The sequence below is a fragment of the Ceratotherium simum genome, chromosome 12 (assembly GCF_057802395.1).
Source record: "Ceratotherium simum simum isolate JZ-2026a chromosome 12, ASM5780239v1, whole genome shotgun sequence".
In the NCBI taxonomy this organism is placed as follows: domain Eukaryota; kingdom Metazoa; phylum Chordata; class Mammalia; order Perissodactyla; family Rhinocerotidae; genus Ceratotherium; species Ceratotherium simum.
The window spans coordinates 73967937-73990747 of NC_141911.1; the positions used below are offsets into that span (position 1 = coordinate 73967937).

Below are 22811 nucleotides of genomic sequence, written 5' to 3' on the forward strand. Positions count from 1 at the left end.
AACCAGCAGAGCTGGCCCAGATAAAAGCAGGGTTCAGACTCTGGAGCTACAGCGAGCAGATCAGTCACCAAATTCTCCTCATCGAGAACCCTCCTCCTTAGCCATTGTCTCCTAAATCTTCCCATTTTTCAAGGTACAAGCTTCTGGCAAGTCTATCTTTCTTTTTGGCACTTCATTTCATCCTCGCAAAGAAGTCTGTTAAGAGAAGTTGGCAGAATCCAGAGGGCACCACTTCCTCCTGCTCAGTACATACTCCCATTGTCCTCTGTACCTTCCTCCTCTGCTGCTCCTAACACGTGCCTTAATGTCAGAAGTACCGTGGCCTGCAGGCTCCACGAGGACAGGCTCACCTCTGGCTGGTGTCTGCAGCTTCATTGCTGCACCCTCGTACCCGGTGCAGCTCCTGGAAGGAGGTAACGCGACATGTGAGGAGGAAAGACTGAAGCCATGAGCGCACAAGGACATCTCTGCTGGGACGCAGGGAGGCTCTCTCTATCTAGGGCAGACCTAAAAGGGCAGCCGTGACTGGACCCCTCTCTTCCTCTGAAAGGAAAGAACTCTTCAAACCCCTTTCACTGTGACTACACCTAGCTCCATCAGCGTCACCTAGTCTTCTGTCCTGTCACCTCCACGCGTGTGTCAGTCCAATGAGATGGAATCACAGACTGACAGTCTGTGTGGATAAGTGAGGCAGCAGAGTAAACTGAATGGATTTGTACACAACTAAGGAATTTCAAAAGTTTAAATATTTGATCAAAATACGCATAATTACCAAACACCACATGACCCCATTCGTAATCTTGAACAATGGTGTGTGTTACACAAAGGAGTTTGTTTTATTTCTTCCTTGATTTCATTAGGGAAGAAAGAGGCTTTCATTTGTAACTCAATTTCTAGATGGTGAATTGGCAGAAAGAAGTAATTTGCCTTTCAAAAGAAAACGGTTTAATTCAGAATTAGTAGACAGGAAGTGTGGAATCCCTGTTAACTTTACTCATGATTTATCACATATTTTCAAGGCCTCTCAGGGAAGAAATAGAAAACAATAATTTTTGATAATTATCATTTTTAGCATGGATTTATTTTGAAGCAGTGTTGTGTCAATATTGCTATCACGTTGCCTCAAACTTATTTCTATACACCACTTTTTTCATCCTGAAAACTATAAGAAGGAAAACATTTATTAGCTGTTACCCGAAATCCATCGGTGCATAATCACTGTAGGGTTTTTGAAGAATATGTTCTTAACTGGGAAACTAAAAACACAGAACGTTCACAAATCACAAGCTATCTTCTCTTGAAGCAAATAAAACTTGCTGCTCTGAGCCACTTTACCTGAAAATGTTTAGATGAAATCCACAATGACAACAAGAGGGAAGGGGGCTAACATTTATTGAGGTCTCTCCCCTGCCTGGTGTAGAAAGACTCATCTCTGTAATTACCTTGTAAATTAGATTTTTTAAATCTTCATTTTCAAATGAGGTTCAAAGAGTTCAGTGTATTCAGGAGATAGCTAAAATATGTTTAATCCTAAATCCCTTCACGCCTGCGCCGAAGAGACTAATAAAGAGAGTTTCTCTCTGGGACAAGCTGCAAAGCGCCCGTGAGACCCGCATGGGCGCACACTCTGGCCTCCAGCTCTCCTGCTCCCAGCGGGGCTCACTGTCAGGCCCCCGGGACCTCAGGTTACCCTCGCGCATCCTCAAGGTCAGGCCCCGAACACCAAGACGCCGCTTGTCCAACTCTTATACCAAGTGCCTGTACTTAGATCGCTTACAAGACACGCTTGTCTCAGAGAAGGGGACGCCCAAGTCTTGTGTTCCAAGAAACCTGTATCTCGGAATTTCTGGTTTACCCCAGTGAGGAACGGCATTCCTCTCTAGCAGACTCCTCCAGGAGAAACCGCAGCCTCTCTGCCTGGGGGACTGATTCCCGGCGGCGACAGAGATTAGAGGACGAGGGGAAACGGTGGACTTTGGAAGTGGGAGCGAGGAGAAGGGGGCCTGAGAAGTGAGAACGTAACACACAGGCAGAAAGTCCCGGGAAATTCAGAATCCGGCGACACTGACCGGCTCGAAGGCGCACGGCCGCAGCCACGCCCGCGCGTGGAGGCCCCGGGGTCGCGTGATCGGTGTAGAAGAGAACAGCGCCGGAGAAGAGTCCGGGAGCCGGGGGCCCCGCAGAGCGTCTGCAAGTCGGAGACGAGCGGGTCTTGAAGGACGGAACGACGCCCGGGCGAGCGCGGCCCCTCCCGCCGGCGGCGGTGGACGCAGCGCGCGGCCGCTCGGGCCCCGCGGGGCGACCGTGGGCGCCGGGGACCCGGGGGCCAGTCCCCGCGGGGACACCGCGAGGCGCTCTCCGACCCGCCCCTCCCTGCCCGCCCGCGTCACAGGCTCCTCCCCGAGCCAGCCGGCGCCGCGCGCAGTCCCCGGGCGGAGAGGAGAGCTCGGGGACCCGGCTGCGCACCCCGCGATGGCCTCCGTCCCCGCGAACTGGACCGGGGCGGCCGAGACCGAGTGGCTGCCGCTGCTGGGCCCGGCCGGCAACCTGTCGGGCGCCCCCGCCGCGCCCCCGCCGCCGCGGGCCGGCCTCGCCAACCAGTTCGTGCAGCCGCCCTGGCGCATCGCGCTCTGGTCGCTGGCCTACGGCGCCGTGGTGGCCGTGGCGGTCTCCGGGAACCTCGTGGTCATCTGGATCGTCCTGGCGCACAAGCGCATGAGGACCGTCACCAACTACTTCCTCGTGAACCTGGCTTTCTCCGACGCCTCCACGGCCGCCTTCAATACCCTCGTCAACTTCATCTACGCGCTTCACAGCGAGTGGTACTTTGGCGCCAACTACTGCCGCTTCCAGAACTTCTTTCCCATCACAGCGGTGTTCGCCAGCATCTACTCCATGACGGCCATCGCGGTGGACAGGTGAGGGGACGGGAAGAGGGAGGGTGAGGGGAGAGAAGAGCCGGGCAGGGGGTACAGCTACAAAGGACATGTGACAAGATGAGCTTGAGGAAAGAAAAGGGACTAGGAAAGAGTCCTGGAGAAGGAGGTCACTAACCCAGTGGTAGTCCTCCCGTGGCTGAGCCAGTTTCTGCCTCTATGGCCCCTCACTTCCCCAGATCGCACCCCAGATCCTACCCCGGATACCCAGGAAGGGCATCTAGAGGGACTGAAGGAGGCGAGTGAGGGAGACACAGGAAAGTCTGTCATCACGAGTAGGACCAGCGCAGCTGGAAACAATACCAGGAAACTCAAATGCCTTCTTCAGAGGATTGCTGCAAAACATGTTCTCTGTAAAACGGACCTTCCCAGCTTCCTTCTCCCTGTCAGTCACTATTCTGTCAGAGAAGGGGCCAGTGAGCCACCCTCCACCCTCCCTCTTCACTCTGGTCTGCTGGTCCTCACCCCACCCATCGCATGCTCTCTCCTTGCCCCAAGGCCAATGCTGGTTTGGCCTCCCAATCATGGCGAATCCATCAGAGGCAACAAGCTACCTCCAAAAGATTGCTGTCATCCAGCAGTTTCCACAGTGTCTTGGAGTAGATCTCACCTCCAATATCTGCGAAGGCCATGAACTGAGTAAACCCTATGCCTGGAAGATTGCACCCAAATCTTTCAGATGATGGGCAACAAAACCCCCAGGAATAAATGGTTAAAAAAAGAGACACTACTTTGTAACTGTTTAAAATAACTTTTTAGAATGTTCCCCTGTCTACAGTGGGGATTCTGAGATGCTTTGGCAATTAAAAAAGCTGGATAGACCTCCAACATTTGTGCATTAAGTTGCCATTAATAAATAAAAAATAAGAAAAAACAAGTACTTTCCATAAGTCCATCCTCTGTGTTCGCTATTTTGAAATAGCGAACACAGAGCTATTGATAACATAAACCTTTAAAAATTATCTTCACATCCCAGGCTCAGAGGGTTGACTGAAGGAGCAGTGGTTAGTTGCCACTGACTAGGATAAATCAGCACAAAGTCACAGTTTTTAAAGCCTCTGAAGCTGACACTCTTGCCTTTCCCCTCCATCTCTGATCTCCACACGTCTCACACGTCACTTTTGTAGGGACAGAAGTGAGTGCCAAAAAGGATCAGAATCAGCCCCAAGTGGGGGCACAGTGCAGTTGCCTCTAATCCTGCTGCATCAACATAGAGGCGAACGTTCCTTTGGTTTGAACATCTTCCTTTTTGTTTTGATTTGGTTCCTTTTCCTTTTTTGTTTCTCATAAACCTGTGATTTTGTGATCAAGAGGAGAGGCATTAGCATATCATGTTATAAAATTCTCACAATCTTCTTGAAATGTTAATGATGCATTATGAAAATTTAGTGTGTGTGAAATTGGTATTTCAAGTCTGAGGAAAAAGAAGTTATTTTCCTAATTATTTTCTGCCAACATTTATACAAAATGTGAAATAGTCTTGGAGTTGTTTTAACTGATAATGTAATGCTATTTCATTATACTCACTGGTTTGAAATTAATGAATACTTTACTACCTACCCTTTACTAGAAAATATTATTCAGTCACCAAAAACTATACAAAATTTACGGAGCATACAATTTGCAACAAAACCTGGGGGACACTCAGTTCAGATACTGAAAATCTTTTTTAAAACTGTCATTTAAAGGAATACTCTTATGTGAGCAAGCAATTGATAAAAAGAAATACAGAGATAGAGAAAAACTTGTTTAAGACAATTTTTAAAACCAAATACTATACAAATATAACAGTTAGAACTCTCGGTAGTTCACCAGTCTATGCAATCTTTCTGCATTGGTGTCTTGTCAACATGAATGGGAAAAAACAGTTCCGTGGTGAATGCAGGGACTTTACGGATTCAGGTCCACAGTCGACCCTCTGAGGAAGGTCAGGTGAGTCACGGTGGCTCTGGTTATGGTGGTAGGGACTCCCTGCCCCACACAGAACATGGTCGACAGTATGTGCTTATGGAAATCATATTCTCCTATATAAGGAGTGCTGTATTGAAATAACCATGAGGGTTACATAATCCTACTTAGTTCTTATTGATAAAGAATACATCATTTAGACTGCAATGTGAACACTTGGCTTAGTGAGTTGTGAGTGTTTTCTGTCCTCATTTAATAGAAACTGAATTATGTCCTCCCAAAATGGAAACGCACTCGACACTCCCTGCTTCTGCCTAAAATCAAAAGATCCTCTGAGCTTGAAGCTACTTCAGCTTTGACTCTGGCGCACATGGCTTTCCTTCAGCTGCAGCAGAGTGCTTGAAACCTCCTATCACCTTAGAAGTGGTAGATCTGAAAGGATTGCAGACATTCCCTTCATGAACACCTGTGTTCATGGAGGACCTCAAGCCAATGGACACACATTTTGTTGAATAAAAAGCGTTGAGTTTCCTTGAAGTGTTAGGCACTCATTCTGCACTGGGAGAATTGCTTGCTCTCTGCTTCCACTTTTTAAAAATGTAATATTGGGTGAGGCGGCCCGGTGCCATAGTAGTTAAGTTTGCACACTCCACTTGGTAGCCTGGGGTTCGGGGTTTTGGATCCAGGGCGCAGACCTACACACTGCTCATTAAGCCATGCTGTGGCAGTGTCCCACATACAAAGAAATAGAGGAAGACTGGCACAGATGTTAGCTCAGGGCCAATCTTCCTCACCAAAAAAAAAAATAATAATAATGTTGGTCACTCTAGTGGAGATTTGAATGTGAGATCACAGGTTCTCGTCTTATCCTGAGTCATGTTACTTTCTGCTTTGTTAGAAATTCCTACAAAACTGTGTTGTCGTTGGCTAAGAAGCCATCTTTAAGTTCCACATGGTTTCTTCTTGCCTGGAAAGCTGCTTCACTATCTACACACACACACACACACACACACACACACAACACACGCACAGTAGGGAATTACTTGCCAATGAAGAGTCGCTGTTTCTCTCTGCCACCCTTCCCAAATTTGCCATTTTGAAATGTAACACTTAAACGTGACATTTGTCTGAGAGATGCTAAGCTTTCCCAAGATGAGCAGTAGAGCCAGAATTGAAGGCCCTGCAGTGTACCCAGGGCCAGCTCCCTTCACCTCCACACTGTCGTGGCTCCTAGGGAGCTGTGATGACTGAGGGTTTAATTAGACGAGGTTATACCTTCAGTGAGGTTAGAATTAGCACTAGTTCATGCTGTGTGCAGTACATGTATTCACAGCATAGCTTACATGTGTACTGCCTATATTTGAGTGGAGATGTAGACGTTAGAAAATTATGAATAGAACAGTTAACATGATGTGAATATTGTCATTTCTGTTCATTTATAGCATATGCCATTTGATACATGGGAGCATTAGAAAACAGAAACTATTTTCTAAGCACTCCCTCGTGAGGTTAAGTTAGAAACTCTAAGAAGGTTTATTAACATATAGTAAAGGACAATTTCAGAGCACATGGTCCAGTATTGATTAGAATATTTAATTAAAGAATTTTTAAAATGATGTTCACTGTTTCTTACCTGGAAACGTTAAGGAATTAATTTAACATGTTTTATTTAATAGTCTGAAAGCATTAACAAAGATAGCAAAAAATGCTTTTCATTCTTCAAACCCAGGGACACACCTAACATGAGTAATTATTAAAAGAAATATTTAATCTAACTGAGCTAAGTTATATTTTTTAGCTAAATACATAGATAAAAATTGATCTTCTATGCTACTCTTTACTTTTTAATTTCTTTAGGAAGATTCTTTTTCATAAAGATAATTGTTATTCATAGAGTTTTATTCAAAGTATTCATAGAACCTCTATTTCTTTTGAAATTTATCATGGACAAATAAAAATATTCAGTAATAAAAAGTCATGAGACCTCAATCTGGTAACAATTTATCTAAATGTATTACAGTAAATTTTGTCATTGCTATAAATACTATGGATGTAAACACTTTGATAACATTTTTTAAACTCCTTGATCAATCTATAATTCTAGTGCCCTGAGCCATCTCCTCATTCCTCTCCACCTTAGGGAGAGCCACTGCCTGTGCACCTAATACTCTTTATTAGTGTTACAGTAAGACCTGATCATTATTTAGCCCAGAGGATGAACTGAGTGAATTTAGTCTAAGATCAATTGCTTTATTTTTGCATTCTTTGCAAAACAGTGACTAAAACTATGTTTTGGAAAAGATTACTTTTAGAAAATTTATCATGTATCTTTGGCTCTTTCTACAATTTGTAGTTCTTATGCCAAGATTTAAAAATATCCCATTTGCATCCATTAAAATTACTGCTGTAGTGAGCTGTGAAAGTTCTGTTAAAATCATGGTACAAATTCTTATAAAATTAATCATGAGCACCTAGTGAAAGCAATAAATATGCATTAATTGAATGGATGAAACACAAAGTCGTCACAGAGTCAGGTGCAATCAGAAGTGTCTGTAATATAGCTAGCAGATTCCGGTGGACATCAAGGTTATATTAACCACAGTGGGAAAGAACATGTCAAAAAAAGAGTTTGCAGCATATTTAACAGACAGTGTTAAAAAAAACACCTTAATCTATAACCTATTCTTACATAATAATAAAAAGATATAACCCTAATATAAGAAGAACAAAAGACATAAACAGAGAGTCCACAAAGGAAAAAATAAAATGTCTAGCAAACATAAAATGATGGGTTGCTTATGTTCTGTGTCTCCGTTTCCTCACCTGCTGTTTGTTCCTCCCACCACTGAAATCTGCATTTCTTTCCCAACACTCGGTCTAAGAGTCTTATTGTGCAATCGTGGGCATTTCAGTCCCCATTCCTTGACCTTCCAGTGGTGTTCCCCACAGGCGCCCAGCTTCCCTGATCTCCTTCTCCCTCCTGCTCGCCTGTCTTTTGTGGCTGTGTGCTGGATCCTCTGTTTTCATGTCGGGACTCAATGCATCGGTTCCTCCGTGCCACATCCCGGGCCCAAATTTGTCCTCACTCTGTTCTCTCCCCAAGTAACCTCATCCAAATCCATGGCTTCATTTCTCACTTTTGAATAAAGAGCTCCCATGTTCTCTTTTATCTGATTGGTTTTCTTCTGGATTATAAAGACACATGACAATCCACACAATAAAGTAGACAAATGTAAATGAATGAAAAATTAAGACTAGAGAAAATATATATGGAAAGAAAATAAGAAGGAGACCAAGGTGAAGCTGTAACATAGGCATTCAGGTTAAAGAGTCCTAACCATTTATGAAAGCTGATCTTCAAATATGTCTCTGAGACTCTTGATAGACATACAAACAGGGAAATACAATTAGTAATACGACTTACACTGTCCATAAAGACAATGCCTACACATTCCTTAAGGGCTAAGGAATTTCTGGTATTTGAGTTTCAAGAGATTCTTTGTCTAGGTCATAAAGAGGGCAGCGTCCTTGGCACACTGTACACAGGCAGGTTTCCAGCAGGTGTCTGCTTAGCGCCATCCGAGTGGGCAAAGACAGGCACCAGAGCAGAACTCAGTGGACCAAGTCCTCAGGGCCCTACACCTCCATCTGAGAACAGTTTCCAGATGGTCGGCTTTGATGCACTGGAAAAACTGCAAGAAAGACTAAAGCATATTTCCTCCAGAAGTATTTTTCTCACCTGAACTCTGGATATAGCTTGAGGAGCAGATAACTCAAAGTTGTAATATACGACAAAGCTCTCCAGCTTATTCTCATTCCAGCCCCCAATCTCTGGTCCTGATCCATCCTTTACACCAGTCTTTTATTTAAATGTGTTTTTTCTCTCCTTCATTGGAGGGTCCCATGAACAGTGCAAAAATATAAATATTAGAAAGTTAGATTTACTCATAATTATCCTACTCCCTAAATATAGCCAACTGCGATCTTCAGATTCACATTTCAACTCTCCCCTCATTTTTCTGATATATGTGTATTACATAAATAAATGTACACACTTATGCATAGTACATTATATACATGCATAAACGCAGATGGATTTACTTTACTAAAATAATTTCACATTATTATGTCATTTTTAATTTGACATACTGGGTTATTAAATATTTATTGAATAAATTATAAATCTTGGACATTATTTGATGTAAGAATATAGAGATTTATATTACTCTACAATATTTTTACTTTAATTTTTTTAACAGATAATACATATGTTTGGTTTAAAACTCAAAAAGTAAATGGCTCACGGATTTGAAATCCTGTATCTAAACCTTCTTTGAGCTCTGGTCATTTATGTTCAGTTACCTACTTGACATTTCCACTTGGATGTCTGAAAAGCTCCTTAAGCTCTTCCAGACCCGTCATCTAACTGCCAGATCATTTCCCCATTTCAGTCAACAGTACAAGCATCCACCCAGTTGTTCAACTAGCACCCAAATGTGGTACCTTCTTTCTCTTTCCGCCCACACTTCTCCAGCCCAAGCGACCCTCATATCTTTCCTGGACTATAAGAGCCTCCTAATTGGTCTCCCTGCATCCAGTCTTTTTTTTTTTTTTTTTTGGTTAAGATGGCAAATTTTATTTTTTTATTTATTTTTTATTTATTTTTTAATTTTTTGTTTATTGCAGTAACATTGGTTTATAACATTGTATAAATTTCAGGTGTACATCATTGTACTTCTATTTCTGCATAGATTACATCATGTTCACCACCAAAATACTAATTACAACCCATCACCACACACATGTACCGAATTATCCCTTTCACCCTCCTCCCTCCCCCCTTCCCCTCTGGTAACCACCAATCCAATCTCTGTCCCTATGTGTTTGTTTATTGTTGTTATTATCTACTACTTGATGAAGGAAATCATACGATATTTGACCTTCTCCCTCTGACTTATTTCACTTTGCATTATACCCTCAATGTCCATCCATGTTGTCACAAATGGCTGGATTTCATCGTTTCTTATGGCTGAGTAGTATTCCATTGTGTATATATACCACAGCTTCTTTATCCAACATCTTTTCAAACACCATGTCTGACCGGGCAAGAGAAACAATAGAAAAAATAAACAAATGGGACTACATCCCTTCATCCAGTCTTAATCCACCCTGATATGTTCACACTGTGACAAAGAATGATCTTCTCAAAACATATGTAAGCACATGTTTCTGCACCCCTTCTTACAATGCTGCGATGTTTTCCCATTGCTCTTATGAGAAGAATATTCTTAATCCAGACAATAATGCCTTGAATAGCTGACCCCTTGACCTGTCCACCTCCATCTCATACCATAACCCAACTGGCCTAATCTCTGTTCCAGCCACTGTGATCCTCTTTCAAGTCCCTGAATGTATGATGCTATCATTTTGCCACAAAGCCTTGTGACACACAGTTTTCCTTCTGTCTCCAATTCCCTTCTGCCAATTTCTTGTTGGTTAAATGTACCCCTCATCTAGATAACAGCTCAAACGTCACGTTCACAAGGAAACCTTCCATGAGCCTCCCAATGTAAATTAGATGTCCCTTTAGAGATTCTCTTGGCGCATGTTAGTTATAGCATTTTTTATATACTGAATTTCATATTTATATTTAAGAATAGTTGCTTAATAATTCCTCAAATAGACGTGTAACCACCATGAAGACGGGTTCAGTTCTGCCCTTAATCTCTTTGTCTCCTTGTACCTCTTACACTGGTCTGCACTTGGTGAGCACACAATCCAGGTCGCTGAATAAGTGAGTCATGAGTTACCAAATAAATGAAAGTTGAAGGGATGAGATGTAACGATTTCTTTTAAAATTGTCAGAGATTGGTAAGTATGTAGTGAACAGGGCATTTCTGCACATGTATTTATTTGTTTATTCATCTGTTTATTTACTTTTATCAAGGCACCATGGAGCATGGGCTTTCAAAGCCCAGCTTGTTTTTTGTTTTGCTGGGAAAGATTGGCCCTGAGCTAACGTCTGTTGCCAATCTTCCTCTCTTTTTTGTTTTCCCTCCCCAAAGCCCCAGTACACAGCTGTATATTCTAGTTGTAAGTTCTTCTATGTGAACCGCCATCACAGCATGGCTACTGGCAGATGAGTGGTGTGGTTCCGTGCCCAGGAGCCGAACCCAGGCTTCAGAAGGGGAGCGCATGGAACTTTAACCACTGGGTCATCAGGGCTGGCTCTCTACACGTATTTTTGTTTTGTTTTATTTTGTTTTACGGTAATTGTTTTTTTTTTTTTTTTTTTGGTTTATTGTGGTAACATTGGTTTATAACATTGTATAAATTTCAGGTGTACATTTTTTTTTTTTTTTTTAGCTTATTTGTTTATTGCAGTAACGTTGGTTTATAACATTGCAAAAATTTCAGGTGTACATCATTGTACTTCTATTTCTGCATGGACTACATCATGTTCATTATTATGCTTCTATTTCTGCATGGATTACATCATCACCACCCAAATACTAGTTAAAATCCATCACCACACACATGTGCCTAATTATCCCTTTCACCCTCCTCCCTCACCCCTTCCCCTCTGGTAACCACCAATCTAATCTCTGTCTCTATGTGTGTGTGTGTTGTTATTACCTACTACTTAATTTGGGAGATCATACGGTATTTGACCTTCTCTCTACACATATTTTTGGATTGAATCATATGAAATGGTCATTTTTATAGTTTAAAATGTCAATTAATATTTCATAAAACCTAACAGTAGTGTATGTATTGTCAACCATCTTTCAAAAGTGCAATTTGCCAACATATTCAAGGATATTTTTTAAACCAAAATTCAAAGAACTGAAAACAACTAAAAAATCCCAACAAAAGGAAATGATCAAATAAATGATGGGGCATCTAAAAATGAAATTCTATGTAGAAATTAAAAAATCATGTTTGAATATAACATCAATTCTCTCAGGTCTCCAGGCACATGTGTATAAAAGTGGTAACATTAAAGTGAATATTTAAATTCTCTTAGTCCATAACCTTTGCTTGTAAGCCATTTCTTGCTAGTCTCCCCGTTATTTCAAAGTGTCCTGGGAGGTCTGACAAGAGTGCATCAGCAGTCCTCCTCAGCAGTTCCCTTCTCCCCCAACCCTGGCCAGAAAAAAGAAAAGGAAATGTCAACACTTCAGATTGTTGCTTGGAACACATTGCATCCAAATCTGCAAAACTCATAAGTTACAGACTTCGCCCTCTGCCTGAAATGTTTGTGATGTCTGTTTGTGTTCCAAACAGAATTCAGAAGAATGATCTTGTCCCGAATCTTTGCTCCATTAATAATTTCTTGATGACCAGCGTTCCTTCTCTTTTCCTTGCAGCTCTCTCTTCCCGGGGCTCAGCTCTAACTGTGTGTGCAGGACGAGGACTTGTCCGTACCTCCTCGTCCCTGTGCCACATCGCTTTGGGCATACAGCATTTTACGGGGGCTTGCTCACTGGTACATTAAATGAACGTCGAAAACAGACAACTGTGGTTTGCAGCCCCACCACTCCACTAGACACCGTCGGGGTCTGAATCCTAGGTTCAGCAGGATCTCTAACACCTGAGGAATTTTTAGACATGGATTTAACAGTCTGATATAATTCTATATGTGCAATAAGGCAGATAGAGATTTGATTTGCTCTAAATGGTGAGACTTGGAGTAATTTTATTTTCTTTTATACTTTTCTTTTTTTTAATTATCTACAACAAAATGCACTTCTTTTACATGAAACAAACTACATTATTAATTAAAGTTCTGGAGATGGATGGTGATGGGAATTGTACAACAATGTGAATGTACTTAATACCTCTGAACTGTACACTTAAAAATAGTTACAATGGTAAGGTGGCTGGCCTGGTTGCATAGTGGTTAGGTTCACACACACTACTTCGGTGGCCCAGGGTTCGGATCCAGGGCACGGACCTACACACCACTTGCCAGGCCATGCTATGGTGGCATCCCATATACAAAAAATAGAGGAAGATTGGCACAGATGTTAGCTCAGGGATAGTCTTCCTCACCAAAAATAATAAAATAAAATAATAGTTACAATGGTAAATTTTATGTTTTGTATATTTTACCACAATACATTTTTTAAATATTAATTAATTAAATAAATACCATTTAAAGAACCAATAATAACTCTGAGATACATGCCAAACAGTTTGGACTCCAGAAGAGAACAACATGGTTAAACTTGGTGTAGATATTTCTGTGATCAATGTTTTATGGGAACATTTTTAAACACACCTTCTAGGCTGACTTAGAAGTTATGAAGTGGGCCGGCTCCGTGGCTTAGCGGTTAAGTGCGTGCGCTCTGATGCTGGCGGCCCGGGTTCGGATCCCGGGCGCGCCCCGAGGCACCACTTCTCCATCCAACGCGAGGCCGAGTCCCACGTACAGCAACTAGAAGGATGTGAACCTATGACATACAACTATCTACTGGGGCTTTGGGGGGAAAAAAATGAATAAATAAAATCTTTAAAAAAAAAAAAAAAAAAGAAGTTATGAAGACATCTCTGACAAGAGAGTATTGTTAACATTATAATGGATTTATTTAGTAGGCTGTGAATTTTTTCCCCAGGAATTGTGTAAGGATATCTCATTTGCATGGAGTAATTTCCAAGCCTGCCTAAAGGTACTGGGATAAATTAGTCCAGTGTTTCCATTATGCAGTTTGGTAGGTGACGTAGGTTTTCAAATATTCACTTAAGTCCCCTATTTTGAGCCTGTATTATCATTTATGAGATGTTTTTCCCTTCACATCTGCCCAAGTATCAAGATTTTTAAAATTCTCTTCTATGCACATCTCTAAGTTAGGAAAATGTGTGTACTATACATCACAAAGCAATGGTGGGCTCGGCTGTGTTCTGGAGCTGGTTTACACGGGCTGGAGAAATCAACTGCCCACATTTGTCCCCAGCTCTCCGTTCAGTGATGTAACTTTGGTGGCTTAAATTATGGTAGGAGTATTTACACCACAAAAATCTGCAAACACTGGAAATCTGGAGTTTTGTGTTTTCTGCTTTGTTCCTCACAGTGCTTGTGGTTAAACATTTATCAGCACACAACTCCCCATATTTGCAGTCACTCACACAACAGATATTTCTTAAGTACCTTCTGAGCACTAAACATTGTATAGATATGGGGCACCCTGGAATAAACAAGCAGACATGGCCCACGCCCTCATGGAACTGTAACTAAATCTCCGTGTGAACCCTCAGCTGGGTTCCAGAGTCCCAGATCCAACAGCCTGCATGATTCACCATTTGGATCTCAGACGTGACAGGACGCAAACTGAGCTCCTGAGGCTCCTGCAAAACTCACCCCTCCTGCAGCCTTTGAGGCCAAAATCTGAGCCTCAGGTCAAAACTCTGAGAAGTGTTCTCAACTCATCTCTTCTTCTATATCCACATCCAACCATGAGCAAGTCGAATCACCTCTGCTCCATAATATACGCAGAATCACATCACCTCTGCTCCACAATATATGCAGAACCGCATCACCTCTACTCCACAATATATGCAGAACCTCATCACTTCTGCTCCACAATATACGCAGAACCTCATCACCTCTGCTCTACAATATATGCAGAACTACATCACCTCTGCTCCACAATATATGCAGAAACTGATCACCTCTGCTCCACAATATACACAGAACCTGATCACCTCTCCTCCACAATAAATGCAGAACCTCATCACCTCTGCTCCACAACATATGCAGAATCTGATCACTCCTTGAGATGTCTCCTCTGCCTCCCCAGTCCAAGTCAGTACTGTCCTCACCTAACTGGTCCTGCTCCTCCTCTGTTCTCCTTTGGTTTGCTCTCAGTGCAACAACCACAGAGATCCTGTTAAGAATGAGTTGGATCATATATACCCCCCCAAATCCTCCAGTGGCTCCCAGTTCTCTCAGGGTAGAAGTCAGAGTCTGTACAATGGTCTCTGAGAACTTACAGTACTTGGTCCTTGTTACTCTCCCACCTCATCTCCTGCTACCCATCACTCCACCATCACTGGTCCCCGCTGTTTCGTCAACACACGGTTGATGTATGTTGCATATACTGCAATAGGTGTGTTTCCACCTCAGGATCTTACACTCTGTGCAATACGCTTCCTCCAGACAGCCATGCTGCTCACCTCTGCACTACTTCTGGGCCCTGACTACTCTGTTTTAAATTGCTTTATCTTTTCTTTATCACATATGTTGCTTTCCAAAATACTATATAATTATCTCATCTGTAATGTTTATTGTTTTTTCTCTGTCTGCCCTACTGGGTTGTAAGTTCCTTAAGGACAAAGCTAGACCTGTGTCTTGACTGAATGAATGAATAGACAGAGTTCATGGAACTATGAGAACACACAGCAGGGAAGCCCACTTACACTGTCAGAACAGAAGACATAGAAATTGTAGAAGCATTTTTAAAGTTCATTTTACAAAAGAATAGAAAATATTTCCTAATAAATCAGCTATGAGTAGTTAATATTTAAATAAAAACAAAACAAAACATTTTAAATACTCTATACAACCTAATGTATTATTATCACATTAAGCTGAATTATCTATAAAGAAAAAGATTTGGAGATTTTCAGGTGAGCATAAGGAACAATTTTGAAGAAATCACAATACTCACAAATTTGAGTGTTTATGTTGGATGAGTACTATTAATCACAGTTCAGAATACCCAGATGAATAAACTTATTGAATTTAAAAGATGTCACAGTATCATGTGTACTGATTTTTATACGTTCATATTGAATGCGTGTATGAAGGTAGTTTTTCCAGTTATCTTGCTGCATGATGTGAAACAAATTCAAAACTCTTAAACTATGCATCATGTTTTCATTAGCTTAAAATGTTTTACTCCTTAAATTAAGATATTTTCAATATCTCTTCAACAAAGATTTACAAATGTAAATTTCATGTTGAAGGCTATAGCATTTCAGAATCAAACAAAACTAATGTAATCCAATATTATTTTAAAGAAATAATAAAGTTTCTTTCCCATATAAGAAATTACCAGCAATCCCCATTCACCAGTCACAGAACAATTGCTGAAGAATATTATTAATGAACAGAAGTGGAACAGGTCTCCTTAGAAACATAAAAAAGAATACCAGTTTTAAAGTTTTGGCAGCTCACAGACAGAATACGTATGCTAAAGATAAAATAAGTTTGCACAAGCAGGTTACCAATTCTGTGCACGCACTTCTCACTCGCACAGATTTCAGTTCCCGAGATTCAGGTCTATGACACATCCCTCAACAGCAGGGCTAAAGCACCAGTGACCTGTCATGCGCTGTGTGTGGTGGTGAGGGTGAGCAGGGGAGTGTTCTGGAGTCCCAGGTTAGGTCTCAGTCCTTCAGGGAGCCTATGCCTCTGGTCTTCGAACTTCACAAGTGCTTCTCAGTTTTTTTCTCTTCCCTCGGATGGGACAGGACGGCTGGAGTGGACCAGAACTAGATATTTCCCTTCGCCCACTTGGAGGCTGGATGGGGCTGGACCTGCCCAAACGCCTCCCCCAGGTCAGTTAGGCTCTGATGATACCCCAGCAGAGGAGGCTCTGGCTAACTCGTTTCCCCTGAGGGCAGCCTTGTGAAGAAGAACAGAGTCTTTGATGTGTTTCAAAAGGGTTCCTTTTCCCCTCTGCTGCCAGAAGTAGGAGGGGGTGTTTGATATTTATGTAGGAACCTGGTCCAGTTCCTGGGGTGAAATCTACAGTGTTGTGGGGACCCCCTCTGACTGGGTCCCCTGGAGCCGAACTCTCAGAACTGTCCACTCCCAGCCTCCACCGATTGTCAATTGCAGTTGAGGTTTTTTTCCCCCCGGGACTGGCTCCCCTGGAGCTTCTGCTCCTGAGGGTCTGCTCAGGTGTCTGCCCCTCCAGTCACAGGGGCAAGGTTTCCCTGCATCCTCCCCTCTCATACAGATCCAAGAAAAGTTGTTGATTTTCAGTCTGTGCAGCTTCTTCCTTTTGCGGATGGGGGGGCAACTAACGAGCTTCTTACATGGAGAACCAGGAACCCGAAGTCCCACAATGCATTTTTCACAAGAAATAAAACACTTCCATTCTCAACATTTCTAATGTTTAAAATTACTGTATGAAATATTAGTTTCACTTTTTTTTTCATTTCCTTATGTATGCGTAACTGAAAGTAAGAGAGTTTTAATTTTTGAAAGAAATTGTTAAAGGTCATAGAAAATTTGTAATTTTTCTCAATTATTAAGATAGCTTTGCAGTTTCAGCTTGCTTGGTCATTTTGATGTCCCCGTACTAACTTGCATTCCAGGACTGCCTGTATATCAAATATCACAACGTAATTGCCTAAGTCTAGTAATAAATAGATACTTTTCTCCCAGATATTTGCATGCTATTTAGCTAGTTGGCTAACACAGACCATTCTGTTCACCACATATTGTAACTATTATTAAAAATAACTTTGTCAGAGATACAAATTATATAGCTTTGCAAGTAGAAGAGAAAAGGAAAATGGGAGAAAGGAAACAGCTACTAGAAAAGGCAACCCAGGGAAGTATGAATGTCTAAATACCAGAAACTATTAACGTGTGATGTCAAAAATAAGCGTATGATCATCTAAGTGGATTTTGAAATGCATGCAAGATAACTCAATACCCATTCCCAACAGAATTCTTGGTGAATTACAATATATGGTACTTGATATAACCTGATAAACTAATATCCACCCCAAATGCAATATGTGAGAACTATGTGAAGTAGACTTTACACACACACTTGAAAATGGAAGACACATAGTGAAATGACTGAACAGTAGAAATATATATGTTCTTCTAAAGTTCAATATAATTCCAGTAAAACCACAGTGGAAATTTAATAGAATCTAAAATAGTCCAAAATTTTTCAGAATAAGCTGCTGAGACTAACTAAGAAATGTTTGTAAATAATAAGGATAATCATGAAGGAAATTGCCTAATGAGATGGGAAAATACTATAAAGTTATAACAAATAAAAAAATTTGCAACTTGAACAAGAATCAACAGTCAGGTTGATAAGTATGTGTAATGAACTTCCTGCATATATGGGATTATTACAAAAAGATACCACAAATCAATAAGAAAAGCATAATTAGTCAAAATAAGAAATTTGAAATTTATCTACTTACTTGGGAAAAAAAGTTACAGTCTCTCTTCACATTATGCATTAATATAAATATCAGATAGACTGGGCTGGCACTGTTGCCTAGTGGTTAAGTTCGGCACCCTCCACTTCTGCGGCCCGGGGTTCGGATCCCGGTTGCAGACATATACCACTTGTCATGGGCCATGCTGAGGTAACGACCCACATACAAAATAGAGGAAGATTGTCACAGATTTAGCTCAGGGCAAATCTTCCTCAGCAAAACAAAACAAAACAAAACAAAATCAGATAAAGTAGTTAAAATATAACAATAAAACCATTAAAAACCCCAGAAAATATTATGATTGAATAGTCTTAGCTACTAAGTATCAGGGCAGCACTAGGATGAAGAGAAAAATATTAGTCACTCTGAATATGTAAAACTCTGCAAAAACATTTCGTAGTTCAACCACAAAATCAAGGACACTAAAGTATAATTAAATGGCAAGCAAGCTGTTTTAATTATTTACAATATAAATGACAGGCACAAGGTTAATAACTTTGGTAATGAACTCCTATAAGAATTTATCCCTTTTATCATTATGAAATTCTCTCTTTATATTTAGTAACACTTCATGCCTTGTGATATATAGCCAATCTTTCCTTTTGGTTAGTGTTTACGTAGTAACCACTTTCACACAAACATTTTAATACCAAGAATGTCTAATAGGATTAGAAATCACAAATTTTATTTCACGATGTGTGAAATGTAAATTCCAATTATATGGCTATATTTTATTTTTAAATTCACATAGTAAAATTGATTTTAACTGATGTACAGATCTAGGATTTTTAATTCATGGATAGATTCACATAACTGCCACCGCAATCAGAACAGAACAATCTTATCACCACAGAGAATTCCCTCATGCTGTACCTTTGTATTCACACCCTCTCCCTGCCCTAATGCTGGGAACCACTGACTATCTTCCCCCACTGTGGTCTGGTCTTTTTGGAAAAGTATCATATTAATAATAATACCGTATGATTTCCTTCATTAAGTAGTAGATAATAACAACAATAAACAAACACATAGGGACAGAGATTGGATTGGTGGTTACCAGAGGGGAAGGGGGGAGGGAGGAGGGTGAAAGGGATAATTCGGTACATGTGTGTGGTGATGGGTTGTAATTAGTATTTTGGTGGTGAACATGATGTAGTCCATGCAGAAATAGAAGTACAATGATGTACACCTGAAATTTTTACAATGTTATAAACCAATGTTACTGCAATAAACAAAAAATTACAAAAAATAAATAAATAAATAAAATCATACAATACGTAACCTTTGAGACTGGCTACTTTCACCCGCCAGGACATCTCTGAGATTCATCCAAGTTGCTGAGGGTCAAAGTCTGCTCCCTTTTGTTGCTGAGAGTATCCCACTATCTGGATGCCCCCAAGTTGCTTGTGCATCCACCTTTGCAGGACAGTGGGGCTGTTTCTAGTTTTGAGCAATTATGAAAGGAGCTGCTATAAACAACCGTGCAAAGATTTTTGTGTGAACACAAGTTTTGACTTCTCTAGGGTAAATAACTAGGAATGGGATTGCTGGGTCATATGGTAAATGTATACTTTACGGGAAATTGTGAAACTGTCTTCCACAGTGGCTGTACCATTTCGTTTTCATACCAACAGTATATTAGGGTTGTTCCAGAGCCTCATTAGAAATTGTTATTGTCAGTATTTTTGTTTTAATTTTAGCCATTCTAATGTGTGTGTAGTCGTATCTGAGTGTGGTTTTAATTCACATTTCACAAATGGATAATTGAGCCCCACATCTTTCATGTGCTTATTTGTCGTTAATATGTCTTTCTTGTTGAAGTGCCTGTTCAAGTTGTTTGCTCACTTTTAAATTGGATTATTTGTTTTCTTTCTATTGAGACTTTATTTTTAGTGGCTTTATTGAATTATAATTTACATACCATAAAATACACTCAATTTAAGTATGCTATTCGATAATTTTTAAAGTTTTAGTTATGTAACCATTGACACAATCTAATTTTAGAACATTTCCATTACCCCAGAAAGAAACCTCCCTTCCAATTGTTGTCACTGCCCCTTCCACACCCAACCCTAGACAACCACCAAGCTATTTTCTCCTGCTATAGATTTGACTTTTCAGGGATTTGATATAAATGGAATCATACAATATGTAGTCTTTCGTATAGACTTCAAATTGTTTTCTTTTTTAAATTGGGTTATACATCTTCTTATTAAATTGTAAGAGTTCTTTATGTATTTTGGACACAAGTGCTTTATTGGACTCACAACTTGCATTTAATTTTAATTTTGGTAAAGTGCAATATATTTTTTCCCTTTATTGTTTGTGCTTTTGTGGTCAATTCTAAGAAATCGTTAGCTACCACAAGATTGTGAAGATTCAGTTCTGTTGTTTTTCTGATAGTTTCATAGTTTTAGATCTTATGTTTATATGTGACCCATTTTGAGATGACTTTTGTGTATGGTGTGAGATAACAGTATAATTCATCTTTTTCCATGTGGATATCCAATTATTCTAGCACTGTTTGTTGAAAAGACTACAATCCGCCCCCGCCCCCACCCGTTGAATGCCTTGGCACGTTTGTCAAAAGTCAATTGAATGTAAATGTAAGTGTTTATTTCCTGACTCTTGATATTTCTGTGTCATTGATCTATATGTCTGTTTTTATTCCAGTACTATACTATCTTGATTACTGTAGCCTTATAATAAGTTTTGAATTATGGAAGTGTAAGTCCTTCCACTTTGCCCTTATTTTTCAAAATTGTTTTGACTATTCTAGGAGATTTGCATTTCCAAATTATTTTTAGGATCAGTTTTTTTTTTTCTAAATCTGGGGATCATGCATGACTTTTCTTTTCCCCCCAAAGCCCCAGTAGATAGTTGTACGTCATAGTTGCACATCCTTCTAGTTACTCTATGTGGGACTCGGCCTCAGCATGGCCGGAGAAGCAGTGCGCCCGGGATCCGAACCCGGGCTGCCAGTAGTGGAGCGCAAGCACTTAACTGCTAAGCCACGGGGCCGGCCCCAGGATCAATTTTTAAATTCTAGAATTATAATAGGGATTTTTATAAGGATTGTGTTGAATCTTTCAATCAATTTGGGAAGTACTGTCAGCATAACAATATTGAGTCTTCCAACCCATGGGTGTGGACTGCCTCTCCCTCTACTGAAGTCTTTAATTTCTTTCAGCAACGTTTTGTAGTTTTCAATGTACAAGTCTCAATGTTTTATTAAATTTATTCCTAAGTATTTTACTCTTTTGGGTGCTATTGAATGGAATTTTTCAAGTTCATTTTCAGGCTGTTCGTGGCTAGTACACAGAAATGCAATTGATTGAACTCGTGTCCTGTGACCTTGCTGAACTTATTTATTAATTCTAATGGGTTTTGGGTTTTGTGGATTGCTTAGGATTTTCAGTATGGAAGATTATGTCATCTGCTAATAAAGACAGTATTACTTCTTCTTTTTCAATATGGATGCTTTTTCTTTCTTTCTTTCTTTTTTGGTTTTTTGTTTTTGTCTTTTGCCTGATTGATTACTCTGGCTAGAACCTCTACTACAATTTTGAACAGAGGTGATGAAATTGAACATCTTTGCTTTGTTCCAGATTATAGGGGGAAAGATTTAGGTCTTTAACAATTAAGTATGATGTTAATTATAAATTTTTCATAAATGCATTTTACCGGGTTGAGGAAGTTCTTTTCTATTCCTAGTGTGTGGAGAGTTTTTATTATGAAAGGATGTTGGATTTTGTCAAATGCTTTTCTGCCTCTGTTGATAGGATCATGTGGTCTTTGTTCTTTATTCTACTAGTATAGTATATTACATTAATTGATTTTCAGATCAACCTTGAATTGCTGAAATAAATCCCACTTTTTCATGGTGGATAGTTTCAGGTGTACAACATAATGATTTGATGTTTGTGTATATTGCAAAATGATCACCACAATAAGTCTACTTAACATCCATCATCACACATAGTTACAATATTTTTTCTTGTGATGAGAAATTTTAAGATCTACTCTCTCAACAACTGTCAAATGCACAGCACCATGTTGTTAACTACAGGCCCCACCGTGGTGTACGTCACCCCTTGTGACATTTGTGTGTAACTGGAAGTTTGTGCCTTTTGACCCCCTTTGGCTTTGACCTCATGGTAACACTAATCTCACACAATGAGTTGGAAAGTGTTCCCTCTTATATATACTGGAAGAGTTTGTGAAGGATTGGTAATATTTCCTCTTTAAATGTTTAGACAAATTCACCAGTGAAACAATCTGGACCTGACTTTTCTTTGTGGGGGGACAAAGATTTGGAAGATTTTTAATTTCCAATTTTATATCTTTACCTGCTATATGTATACTCAGATTGTCTACTTTTCTTGGATCCGTTTCAGTCATTTGTTTCTTTTTATGAATTCTTCAATTTTACTTAAGTTGTCTAATTTGTTGACACACAGTTGTTCAGGAAGACTTGAAAGAGTTATGGGCCACATGCAAGAAAGACTATAAAAATAAAATTGTGTTATATTTGTAGGTGTGCTGTGGGAGGACAGAGAAGTAACTCGTACCAAGAAATGAATGGCTGCCTTCTCATTTTCTCAATATGTGTCTTGGGTGAACTGACCGCTGTCTGAAACAGCAGCCTCCTGTCATTTCCTATCACTTATGCTGTTTTATTTTTCTTCACAGTATTTACTACCACCTGTTTTATTGACGACCATATTCATAGCATCTAGGATAATGACTGTGTGTATTTATTGTACAACT

The 22811-nt window shown here is 40.2% G+C and overlaps 1 protein-coding gene across 1 annotated transcript in view; it reads left to right on the forward strand.

Moving 5' to 3' along the window:
- Positions 1 to 1643: 1643 nt before the first annotated feature.
- Positions 1644 to 22811, forward strand: part of TACR3 (tachykinin receptor 3) — an 81488-nt gene continuing 60320 nt past the window's right edge. The window contains exon 1 of the mRNA XM_014784499.2: positions 1644 to 2918. Within this exon, the coding sequence (XP_014639985.1) occupies positions 2473 to 2918 (446 nt within the window). The 5' untranslated portion in view covers positions 1644 to 2472. The remainder of the gene's footprint in view (positions 2919 to 22811) is intronic.